Below are 12,996 nucleotides of genomic sequence, written 5' to 3'. Positions count from 1 at the left end.
CGATCTAACTGATGTGTTTAAGGTGATTAAAGGATTTGATAGGGTAAATAGGGAGAAACTATTTCCTCTGGTGGGGGAATCCAGAATAAGGGGACATAACCTTAAAATTAGAGCTAGACCATTCATGGGTGATGTCAGGAAACACTTCTTCACACAGAGGGTAGTGGAAATCTGGAACTTTTCTTCCCAAAAAGTGTTGAGTCTGGAGGGTCAATTGAAAATTTCAAACAGAGATTGATAGTATACTGTATTTGTGCTCACAATGTGGTCTCCTCTTCATTGGGGAGACCAAACGCAGATTGGGTGACCGCTTTGCGGAACACCTCCGCTCAGTCCGAAAGCATGACCCCGAGCTTCCGGTTGCTTGCCAGTTCAGCATTCCCCCCTGCTCTCATGCCCACATCTCTGTCCTGGGCTTGCTGCAATGTTCCAGTGAACATCAACGCAAGCTGGAGGAACAGCATCTCATTTACCGATTAGGTACACTACAGCCTGCCAGACTGAACATTTGTGTTCAATAATTTCAGAGCATGACGGGCCCCCCTTTTTATTTTTATTTTTCATTATTTTTTTCCTTTTTCTTTTTTTCTTTTTTACTTGTTCGTTTTATTTTAGTGTGGTTAGTTTGTTTCTACTGTGTCTACCCACTGTTTTTTTTCATGTTTGTACTTTGGGCCAGGGCTGTTCGTTTTTCTGTCAATTAACACCCTCTCTGCACTAACGCTTTTTGTCTTTCAGTACACCATTAACATACCGTTTGCCTTTGCTCCATAACCTTTTGGTCAGTTATTCTCTGTGACCTTGTCCTATCAACACCTCTTTTGTTATCTCTTGCCCCAACCCGACTTTATTTGCTTATAATCTTTTACATTTCTAATATTTGCCAGTGCTGAAGAAGGGTCACTGACCTGAAACGTTAGCTCTGCTTCTCTCTCCACAGATGCTGCCAGACCTGCTGTGTATTTCCAGCATTTCTTGTTTTTATTTCAGATTTCCAGCATCTGCAGTATTTTCCTTTTATATTATAGTGTTTTTGCTAGGTGAGGGTATTCGGGCTCTGGAACCAAGGCAAGTAAATGGATTACAGATACAGATTAGCCATGATCTAAATGAATAATGGAACAGGCTCGAGGGGCTGAATGGCCTCCTCCTGTTTCTAAATAGAGACAATGCCTGTCTTGGCAGATCAGTGTACATTATCTCTCCTGCAGAGTACATGTGTCGAGCACTGTGCTGCCTACTCCCCCACACCAGGCCTATTGGAGACAAATGAGCAGATTTGGCAGCCTGAGGCCCAGGAACATCAGAGGATCTGTTGTTGACGATGGGCACAGGGGAACAGTGCTTCGGTTTGGAGTAATGCAGAACGATGTTGCAGGTTTGCGATACATGGTTAATCTGGCTGGCTCGCTTGGAGTGTGAACCTCCGGTACACATTAAGTCAGAGCAAAGCCTGTCAGATTGTGTGCAGGCCTAAACCATTTGCTTTCATATCTTCCACAGGGTGACCCGGGGATTGGAGTCCCAGGACCAAGAGGACCTCCAGGACCTCCTGGTTTACCAGGCCCACCAGCTGTGCACACCAAAATGGACAAACTAGTAAGTTGATTTTGTCACACGGTTAAAGTGAAGAGAAAGCTGAACGCCATATAAGCATTGCATTTATGTAGCACCCTTCATGACCTCAGGACTTCCCAAAGCGTTTTACAACCAATGAAATGCTTTTGGAAGTGCAGACACTATTGTAATATAGCAGGAGTATTGTGTGCGATTTTGGTCTCCTTGCCTACTTGCCCTAGAGGGAGTGCAATGAAGGTTCACTAGACAGGTTCCTGGAATGAGGGAATTGTCCTGTGAGGAGAGATTGAGTAGACTAGACCTATATTCCCTAAATTATTTTTTTTTAAATTTGAGAGATGATCTAATTGAAGCGTATAAAATTGGTAAGTGTTTGACAAGGTAGATGCTGAGAAAATGTTTCCCCTGGCCTGCAAATCCAGAACACAGAGCCACAGTCTCAGAATAAGGGGTTGGTCATTTAGGACCGAGATGAGGAGAAATTTCTTCACTCATGAGGTTGTGAATCTTTGGAGCTGCCGTTGAGTGTATTCAAGGCAAAGGTCAAGAGTGCAGGAAGGTGGAGTTGAGGTAGAAGAGTAGCCATTATCTTATTGAATGGTAGAGCAGACACGAAGGCTCAAATGGCCTACTCCAGCTCCTATTTCTTATGTTTTTAAGAAACATGGCAGTCAATTTGTGGACAGCAAACTCCACAAGCAGCAACTTGAAAATGACCAGATAATCTGGCTTTAGTGATGTTGGTTGAGGGATAAATATTGGCCAGAGATTCCCTGTTCTTCTTCAAAATAGCACTGTGGGATCTTTTACATCTACCTGAGAGGGCGGACGAGGCCTCGATTTAATACCTTTGCCAGTGCAGCACTCCCCTGGGAGTGAGTGCATTCGCCTAGATTACATGCTCAGTTCTCTGGAGTGGGACTTGAACCCACAAACTTCTAACTTAGAGACAAGTGTGCTACCCACAGAGGCATGGCTGACATTCAAGGATTCAAAGTCCCCACTCTCTAACACATTAAAGCAGCGGTCCTCATGTGTGACTTTCAGACTCACTCTACTCTGAGGCCCAGCCAAGCAATTTCCAAATATTAAAGTCTACATTTGAAGTTGACTGTTGATCATCACCTAAAATCCTTTCCAGTTACAGACAATTTTGCGTTCCTATTCTGCCATTTTCAGAGGTGGTTCGAGTCTGATTTGATCGGGGGGGGAGGGGTGGGTGTGGATTTTATACTAATGGGAATTGATACTTTGGCTTTAAGTTGTTTATTAGTGAGCTGCCTGAGCACAGGGTGTTTACTGATGTTTACTAGTTGCCTATCAAAGGGTCACAAGAGGCATGTTCTCTGTCTCATCACCCTAGAGTGATGAGCTCCTGCACCACAAATTGTGCGAGATGCTGGTTTTTGGGAGAGAATGAATGAGAAAGCAAGTCAGGTCCCAACAGTTTATGCATTTTGTTCTTTGAATTCACTCTGTATAGAGAATTTGACTGCCAAACATTTGTGTGTGTTTACTGGGGAAGATAAACTGCCATAGACATAGAGAGATACAGCACTGAAACAGGCTCTTCGGTCCACTGAGTCTGTGCCGACCATCAGCCACCCATTTATACTAATCCTACTTTAATCCCATATTCCCTGCCACATCCCCTCCTACATTAATCCCATATTTCCTGCCGCATCCCCTCCTACATTAATCCCATATTCCCCACCATTCTGCTACCACCTACCTACACTAGGGGCAATTTACAATGGCCAATTTACCTATCACCTGCAAGTCTTTGGCTGTGGGAGGAAACCGGAGCACCCGGCGGAAACCCACGCGGTTACAGGGAGAACTTGCAAACTCCGCACAGGCAGTACCCAGAATCGAACCTGGGTCCCTGGAGCTGTGAGGCTGCGGTGCTAACTACTGCGCCACTGTGGTAATGCCATGGTTATAACAGCAATAACAGCAATAATTCCTAGTATTTCTTTACAGAAGGCCCTGCTTTGGTTCTTCTTCAAACCTCATGAAGTGTCTGAGTCATGCAAAGCTATTTATCAGCTCTGTTTATGTTGCACTCATCCTCCGACCACAGTGATTAATGTCAAACCTCGGGTCAGAGTATATTCCGAGCAAGAATGCACCTTTTCACTGCCTGTTCTTGTTCCCTAGACTTTTCTCGATATGGAAGGTTCTGGATATGATGGCAACCTGGAAAACTTCCGGGTAGGTGCACTGTTTTGAAGAGGATTGCACATCAGGGCCAGAAGTTTAAAGATGGCGGTTCACGCTGGCAGGTCTTTGGAGGTGACACTCCCAGATGCTGAGCACAAGGGTTTGACTGAGATCCATTAACATGCAAATGAACTTGAAGCAGCAAAAGTGAAGTTTCATGTGTCTGAGACAGGTTGTCCCCCACAGCACCCAAAGGAGGCATTTTAACAGAAATGAGGCTCTATAGGATGGTGAGATTTCTGATATCACTAGCTCCTAAGAAAGAGACAAAATATTTGCATTTGGATTGCAACCTTTGGCCGGAATTTTCCCAGCCCCGAGGGAGCAGAGGCGGGGGTGGGCGTGAAATTACGGAATGATGCGTGTCGAGTTTCCTCCCCGACATGTTCCCACTTTTCCCAGAGACAGCTGCCAGTGGCAACCTACCTGTCTGCAGTGGTTACCCAATTATGGTCATTAAGGCCTCAATTACCGGTGATTTTCTGATAGGAAGTCAGGTTTGATGGCGTCGCACGGGCCCCTCGCTCTGTCAGGAGCCCAGCAATGCATCGGAGGCGGCTTCACAGCGGGAGGGCGGGATGCCATCATATGATTTTGCAGACTCGTGTATAAAGAAACAGAAAGGTTGTATTCAGCACATCCACTGACACTTGGAGCTGTTTCCCCTACACACCGATCCCTGAGATCGTTCTGGCTGCTATTTATAGGAGGCTGTTCAGGCCTTTAGGTGAGTGCCTCCATCTGATGGCGCCCTCTCACCTCTCCCATTGGGGCTGTTAACTGGCCCACCCTTCGGGCCCTCTGATTGGCCTTCCTGCGTCCGTGTGCAGCCTGCCATTCCTAATTGGACAGTGAAAGCCCAGGTGGCCTATTAATTGGCTGCTTCCAGTAAAACTAAGCTGGTGGGCCTGCTATAAAAGCACCTGGGCTTGGGAACCTGGAAAAGATCTCGACACCAGCGGGAGAATTCAGCCCTTTGTGTCCTCCGGAATCCCCAAAGTGGTTCACAGCCGCTGGCTTACTTCGGAAGTGTGGACACTGTGGTAATGCAGGGAACACAGCATCCCATTTGCGCAAAGCAAACTCCCACAAACAGCAATGAGTTAGATGACCTGAAGATAGCTGTGGCAGCGATATTGGTCATTTTCAGCAGATTCCAATGATCAGTGAGTCCAGGACGATGGATTAATTCATCAACTTTCGCGTTCAAAAATGTAATGCTCTCTGTGTGGTAATGGCCTTGAAATCACTGGGCCTTTTCATTGGTTTTATCTAACCTGGCCTTTCCCATCCCCCTATGATTTGTTCAATGAGTGGCAGAGTGTGACGATGAAAAGATTAAGTCTATTTTTCTCCTGCAGGGGCTGCCAGGGCCACCTGGGCCGCCTGGTCTCCCTGGGCTCCCCGGTCGGCCTGGAGCATTTGGTATGAACCACACAGGGATACCTGGATCACCAGGCTTGCCTGGCCTTCCAGGAGCAGTCGGGGGGTCTGGTGTCCCTGGGCCGATGGGACCTCCGGTAAGTGAAGAGTTTACGACCCTTCTTCTATAGCAATTACCACCAGGTTAATTCAACCAAACGGACACAGCATTCCGAATCAAGAGTCTCACTTCATTCCAAAAGGGGACATTAATCGACCTTTCTGGCTTGCAAGCTGAAAATTCCAGTGCATCACCAGCAACTTACCTTTATATAGCGCCTTTAATGCAGTGAAATGTCCCAAGGCGCTTCAGAGGAGCGTTACCAAACAAAATTTGTCGCTGAGCCCCATAAAGAGATATTAGGGCAGGTGAGCAAAAGCTTGGTCAAAGAGCGTCTTAAAACAGAAGATAAGTTGAGAGAAGAAGAGGTTTAAGGAGGGAATTTCAGAGCTTCGGGCCTGGTCGCCAATAGTGGAGCAAAGGAAATGGGAGATGCGCAAAAGGTCAGAACTGGAGGGTGGAGATCTTGGAGGGTTGTGAGGCTGGAGGAGGTTACACAGATAGGGAAGGATGAGGCCATGGGGGGATTTCAACACAAGGATGAGAATTTTACATTGAAGGCGTAGTGAACCGGGAGTCAGTGAGCACATGGGTGATGGGCAAGCGGGACATGATGTGAGTTAGGATAGGGGCGGGTAAAGATTTTGATGTGCTGGAGTTTTCGGGGGGTGGAAGGTGAGAGGGCAGCCAGGAGAGCGTTGGAATAGTACAAAAAAAAGTGGAAGACCCCTACATCCCCACCACGAGATACCTTTGGTTAAACCAAATGGTCACATTAAAATTGTGCACTCAACAGCAGTTTTAAAGTTGGCAAAAGTTACAGTGCATCCTTATTGTGACCACTATCTTGGAATTCTCTCTCCCAACTATTCCTTCTCCAGTGGAAGATTTGCCTTTTCTATTTTGGTATAAAACGCTCATTAAAATTTTATAATTTTTAAAAACCTCATCACCATTTGTCATTAGATCATTTGTCTCCTTCTCTCCAACACCAGCATTCCCTCCACCACCGCAACCCCACCACCCCCACTCCCCACCTCGACCCCATGCTCATTTAAATAAAAGAATCCTTTCCCTTGAGACATTAATTTTTTTCTTCTGATAATCTGACTGGTTGTCGTAGTGATGCTTTTTTCTTTTCTGCCCTACTTCTTTCAGGGGCCCATTGGCCCACTCGGACAAGATGGCCAACCAGGATTGCCAGGGGAGAAAGGAATGCCGGTATGTCACCACAGTTCGATAGTGACTTGAAGTGTTGTTTGGATTTGCCCCTGCTGTTTTAGCTGAGTTAACCTGTCTTGTACTTTCAGGGCGAGCCTGGTGATTTGGGTCTCCCGGGAGCTCAGGGGCCTAAGGTAAGGCCAACTCCTCCTCACTACTAGGCCGTGGTTCACGGCCTTGTACATTTAGTTGATAGTTTGTGGCCGTAGGCTTGGACAGCAAAAGGTCTAGATCTTCCGTTCCCTCAGTTAGTGCTGCACAATCACACAACGGGCCTGCCAGCGAGTGAAAAAGTCTGGTGCCTGCTTTCATCTTAATAAGAAAAACTTACATTGAATTACATAGCATGTAGAGCACAGAAACAGGTCATCAATCCAACTGCTCCACACGAGCCACCTCCCATGTCCCATAACTCACTTAATCCCAGCCTACCTACATAGCCTTCTATTCCTTTCTCCCTCACGTGTTCATCTACCTTCCCTGAAATGCATCCTTGCTTATTTACCTCAACTACTCCAAGTTGCACATCTAACCAATTTCTGAGTAAAGATGTTTCTCCTGAATTCCTTAGTGGATTTATTAGTGGCTGTTTTTTATTTATGGCCCCTTTTTTGGGTTTCCCCCACAAACAGAAACATCTCTATGTCGACCCTATCAAACTCCTTCCTAATTGTAAAGACGTCTATTGGTCACTCCTCAGCTTTCTCTTTTCTAGAGAAAAGAGTCCCCACATGATCACTCTATCAACCTTGCATTTATATAGCGCCTTTCCCAATCTCAGGACGACCCAAAGCACTTTACAACTAATGGAAGTACTTTATAAGTGGTGTCGCTGTTATAATGTCAGAGATGCAGCAACCAGTTTGTACACAGGAAGCTTCCACAAACAACAATGAAATAATGAACAGATAATCTGTTTTAGTCATGTTTATTGCGTCAGCCTAGATTTGGTGCTCAAGGCTCTAGAGTGGGACATGAACCCACGACCTTCTCACCCAGAGGCGAAAGTGACACCAACTGAGTCACATGGTCTTAAATGTAAAAAAGATAATGATGTAATAATCAATCAGCCAAGTAGATAGTGCAGTATAAAAATGGAACGGTAGCTGGATTTTAATCATTGCTAAATCTTCCCCTCGTCACTCCTGGCAAATGGTGCTGGATTTTTAGCCCACGTCGGGGCTGGGAATGGAGGCGGGCAGACGGGTGCCAAATTTCATGCCGCTGGCCTGCGTGCTGGTTCCCCGGCTTCATCCCACCCCTGAGCCATTTTCCCGGAGGCAGGATGGGGGAATGGCAGGGCTACCTGCTCGCAAGTGGCAGGTAACCAATTGAGCCAATTACAGGCTTATTAAAGCCTGTTAACAGAGGCCGACTGGAATTTTCCAGTTGGTGTCCAGGTCCCCGGGGGCAGTTTAGCTGCCGAGGAGCGGCCTCCCAGCGGCAGACTTATGGGCCAGTGCTCCAGGCAGGCTTAGAGGCCCTCCATGCTCCTGGGTGCAGCAGCACCCACAGGCTCAGGTTTTCCTCATCCCAAAATGTTGGAGCGAGACTGCCTCCATTTTGAAATGCCCTCTCCCTCATTTACCTGCCATGGCTTCCTGCTGCTCCTTTCAAGCTGGAAGGCATCTGATTGGTCCTCCAGCTTTGAGGGCCCACCCATCATCCTTAATTGCACGGTGAGCCCACCCTCTGGCAATTAATTGGCCGCCCCTGGGAAAATCACAATGAATGAACCCCATTGGAGCCCAACAGAGGGGTCCTGAAGCCCGCAGGAAGAACTCTTCCCATGATGTCTTAATAAGAGGGTGACTCCGGTTACTGAACACTCCACATCTGTTCACATGCTGCCTTTGACCTGTTTTCCTTCTTTGTGTACTTCTCTTTCTCCCATTCAGAGCTCATTCTGTCCTGTTCCTCCTTAATTATTGAAGCTTCTTACTTTATACATCACTCCCTCCCCATTTTGGATCCTTGTAGGTATTAGAATGGGTGTTTGCCTGTGGCTGTGTTGCATGTGGACTAACAGAGGATCTTGGTTGTGTTGCACTGGTTGACTGCTAAGCAAGGCTAAAATGGTTTGAAGCTGTGATGAGTAGAGTTGACACTTGCCTGCTAAATTCCATTCATAAAACCTTCAAACTCAAAGCTGTGTTTTTTTTACACAAAGATGAAGGGTCCAACCCATAATATGCAAACCTAGTGCTGAGGGAGCTATTTTTTTTAGTCAGCAACAATAACTCTCACTGGGGAAAGGGGTCGAGGTGGTTTTAACTTCAACTTCAGATGAAATATAGGGCTGTTGCAAAGGAAATCCTGACCATGTATTGCATACCATTTGAGTTGAGTTCCTTGGATTGAACCCTACAACCCAGATATAGCACCATCATGGGGGTATTTTAATCTACTTATAGACTGGAAAAATCAAATGGGCAAAGGTAGCCTAGATGAGTTCATAGAATGTTTTCGGGATAGTTTCTTAGAACAGTACGTTCTTGAGCCAACCAGAGAGCAGGTTATACTTGACCTGGTATTGTGCAACAAGATAGGATTAATTAATGACCTCATAGTGAAGGCGCCCCTAGGCAGCAGCGATCATAATATGATTGAATTTTACATTCAGTTTGAGGGAGAGAAGAGTGGGTCTAAGACTAGTATTTTAAACTTGAATAAGGGCAATTATGACGGCAAGAAAGCAGAGATAGCAAAGGTGAACTGGAAAAGTAGGTTAAAGGATAGTTCAATAGAGATGCAGTGGGAGACATTTAAAGGGATATTTTAGAATACACAGAATAGATACATTCCAACGAGAAAGCAAAATTCCAAGGGGAGGACCTACCATCCGTGGTTAACTAAAACAGTTAAGGATAGTATCAAAAGTAAAGAAAAAGCATATAATTGCTCAAAGATGGGAGGCAGGTCAGCAGATTGGACAGAATATAAAAAGCAGCAAGCAATGACTAAGAGATTAATAAGGAGGGAAAAATTAGAGTACGAGAGAAAGCTGGCGAGAAATATAAAAACAGATGATACAAGTTTCTATAGATATTTAAAAAAGAAAATAGTTAACAAAGTGAGCGTTGGTCCTTTAGAAAGTGAGTCTGGGTAATTAATAATGAAAAATAAGGAGATGGCAGTTGAATTGAACAGGTATTTTGCATCAGTCTTCATTCACTACTGAGGATACAAGTAACATCCCATAAATAGCTGTAAGTCAGTAAATGGAAGGGAGAGAGGAACTCTGGAAAATTACAATCACCAGGTAAGTGGTATTGAGCAAACTGTTGGAGCTGCAGCTGACAAGTCCCCGGGTCCTGATAGACTTCATCCTAGGGTGTTAAAAGAAGTGGCTAGTGAGATAGTTGATGAATTGGTTTTAATTTTCCAAAATTCCCTAGATTCAGGGAAGGTTCCATTAGATTAGAAAATAGCGAATGTAACTCCTTTATTCAAAAAGGGAGGGAGTCAGAAAGCAAAAAACTACAGGCCAGTTAGCTTAACATCAGTGATGGGGAAAATGTCAGAACCTATTATTAAAGACGTTATAGCAGGGCACTTAGAAAAATACAAGGTGATCAGGCAGAGTCAGCATGGTTTTGTGAAAAGGAAATCATGTTTAACCAATTTATTGGAGCTCTTTGAAGAGGTAACATGTGCTGTGGATAAAGGGGAACTCGTGGATGTACTGTACTTAGATTTCCAGAAGGCATTAATAAGGTGGCACATCAAAAGTTATTGCAGAAAATAAAAGCTCATGGTGTAGGGGGTAACAAATTGGCACGGATAGAAGATTGGCTAGTTAACAGGAAACAGAGAGTGGGCATAAATGGGTCATTTTCTGGTTGGCAAAATGTAACGAGTGGTGTGCCACAGGGATCTGTGCGGGGGCCTCAACTTTTTACAATTTATATAAATGACATGGATGAAAGGACCAAAGGTATTGTTGCTAAATTTGATGATGACACAAAGATAGGTAGGAAAGTAACTTGTGAGGAAGACATAAGGAGGCGACAAAGGGAAATAGATAGGTTAAGTGAGTGGGCAAAGACCTGGCAATTAGAGTATAAAGTGGGAAATTGTGAAATTGTCCATTTGGCAGGAAGAATAAAAAAGAAGCGTATTATCTAAATGGTGAGAGATTGCAGAGCTCTGAGATGCAGAGGGATCTGGGTGACCTAGTGCATGAATCATAAAAGGTTAGTATGCAGGTACAGCATGTAATTAGGAAAGCTAATGGAATGTTATTTATTGCGAGGGGAATTGAATACAAAAGTAGGGAGGTTATGCTTCAGTTATACAGGATATTGGTGAGACCACATCTGGAGTACTGCCTTTATTTAAGGAAAGATGTAAATGCGTTGGAAGCAGTTCAAAGCAGGTTTATTAGACCAATACCTGGAATGGGTGGGTTGTCTAATGAGGAAAAGTTGGACAGGCTAAGCTTGTATCAGCTGGAATTTAGAAGAGTAAGAGACGACTTGATTGAAACATGTAAGATCATGAGGGGTCTTGATAGGGTGGATGTGGAAAGGATGTTTCCCCTTGTGGGAGAATCTAGAACTAGGAGTCACTGTTTAAAAATATGGGTTTGCCCATTTAAGACAGAGATGAGGAGAAATCCTTTCTCTCAAAAGGTCGTGAGTCTTTGGAACTCTCTTCCTCAAAAGGCGGTGGAAGCAGAATCTTTGAATATTTTTAAGGCAGAGGTAGATTTTTGATAAGCAGGAGGATGAAGGGGCTAGGCGGGAATTTGGGGTTGAGTTTACAATCAGATCAGCCATGATTTTATTGAATGGCGGAGCAGGCGCGAGGGGCCGAGTGGCCTACTCTGCTCCTAATTCATATGTTTGTACGTATGTATGTTCATATCCCCTGCCTCAGGAAACAAGAGTACCAGGGGAGCAAGGCACCAGCTGCAAGCTGAAGCAGTAAAACTCCTCTGTTCTATTGATTGAAAATCAAATGTACAAGGATGTCACAAGACCAGTAAGTTTGGTGATGTGCCTGCATCATAAATAACATTTAGTCATTGCCCATCAAGGGGATAAAGCCATGGAACAAGCTGAACTTTGCTGTTATTTATGAAGATAAATTTGACCAAATACAGGTTTTAGTTCAGTTTGTGTCTCATTATTCTCAGTTATTGTAATGTCCTAGTTCTCTTTATATAATCATATAATCTTAGGGCACAATAGAAGGCCAATCGGCCCATCATGGCTGTGCTGGCTCTTTGAAAGAGTGATCTAATTTGTCCCACTCCCCTACTCTTTCTCCATATTTTCCTTTTTAAGCATATATCCAATTTCCTTTTGAGGTTGATTATTGAATCTGCTTCCACCACTCTTTCTGCCAGTGAGTTCCAGATCATATCTCGATGTGTCAAAAAATTCTCCTCATCACCCCTCTGGTTCATTTACCAGTTACTTAAAATTTGTGTCCTCTGGTTACTGAGCCTTTGTCTAGTGGACACAGTTTCTCCTTAGTTACTCTATCAAAACCCCTCCATGATTTTGAACGCCTCTATTAAATCTCCTCTTAACATTCTTTGCTGTAAGGAGAATAATCCCAGTTTCTCCAGTCTCTCCACTTAACTGAAGTCCCTTATCCCTGTGTCATGCAGACCCCCACCTGCCAAGAATGAGGCATATTAATTTTGTCATATGAACATTGGTTTTAAACTGTTGCTGGGGTAAAGAAATGACTTGTCTGAAGATCACCAGACACTGAGCTGGAAGGTCATTTGCATACTAAGAGACGCTGCTTGTGGAGACAAAGAACTATTCCCTGCTCCAATTAACCCAAATAGATTTTGATCACCAGACATTGAAGTGTAAGGAAGCGCATTCCATAGACTGCTAAGGTAATACAATCCATAAACCTTGCAGGAGAGACTGTTCCAACTAAGGAGCTAGTCACATGACTAACCTGCTGGACAACCTGGGAGTTTTTGAATTGTGCCACAGAGAAAGAATCAGAAGGCCATGTGCAACTGAAGTTGGAACAAGAAAGCCTGTCTCTCTCTGTCTCTCTCTCGCTCTCTCTGTCTCTGTCTCTCTGTCTCTCTCTCGCTTTCTCCTAAGCCACCAGACCCACAGAAGGCAAGTAAACCTCGAGAGAGAAAAGACTCCTACATCGAAACAAGTTGAAGCGTGAACTGGACCCCAGTGAATAGCAGGACGTACCAGCAAACAAAGATTCCACATTGAATTCAAAGGACTGTAACTACCAGAGATGGCCTCAAACTTTTCCCCTTTATTCCTTCTACTTTTTTCTGTCTCTGTCGGCGTATGTGTTTATCGTGTATGCACGCTAGCGTGGTTGCATTGCATATTCATAGTCGTTAACCGGATTAGAGTTTAAGATTAATAAACTTCTACCTTTCTTGTTTAAATCTAAGGAAATATGTTTGATTTCTTTGCCTTACAATTGGAGTAGTGAACAAGGATTCACTGAGGGGGAGCTAAAAACACTGTGTTTCTAAAATTAAACCC

The 12,996-nt window shown here is 44.5% G+C and overlaps 1 protein-coding gene across 3 annotated transcripts in view; it reads left to right on the top strand.

Moving 5' to 3' along the window:
• LOC137372280 (collagen alpha-1(XVIII) chain-like) overlaps positions 1-12,996 on the top strand; it is a 345,709-nt gene that overhangs the window by 248,737 nt on the left and 83,976 nt on the right. For all 3 annotated transcript variants that reach the window (XM_068036016.1, XM_068036015.1, XM_068036014.1), the window contains 5 exons: positions 1,504-1,599; positions 3,739-3,792; positions 5,163-5,321; positions 6,443-6,505; positions 6,595-6,639. In XM_068036016.1, coding sequence (XP_067892117.1) covers positions 1,504-1,599; positions 3,739-3,792; positions 5,163-5,321; positions 6,443-6,505; positions 6,595-6,639 — 417 coding nt within the window. The remainder of the gene's footprint in view (positions 1-1,503; positions 1,600-3,738; positions 3,793-5,162; positions 5,322-6,442; positions 6,506-6,594; positions 6,640-12,996) is intronic.

This window comes from Heterodontus francisci, chromosome 7 (genome assembly GCF_036365525.1).
Source record: "Heterodontus francisci isolate sHetFra1 chromosome 7, sHetFra1.hap1, whole genome shotgun sequence".
Taxonomy (NCBI): Eukaryota; Metazoa; Chordata; class Chondrichthyes; order Heterodontiformes; family Heterodontidae; genus Heterodontus; species Heterodontus francisci.
This window is presented reverse-complemented; position numbering and strand designations above follow the sequence as displayed.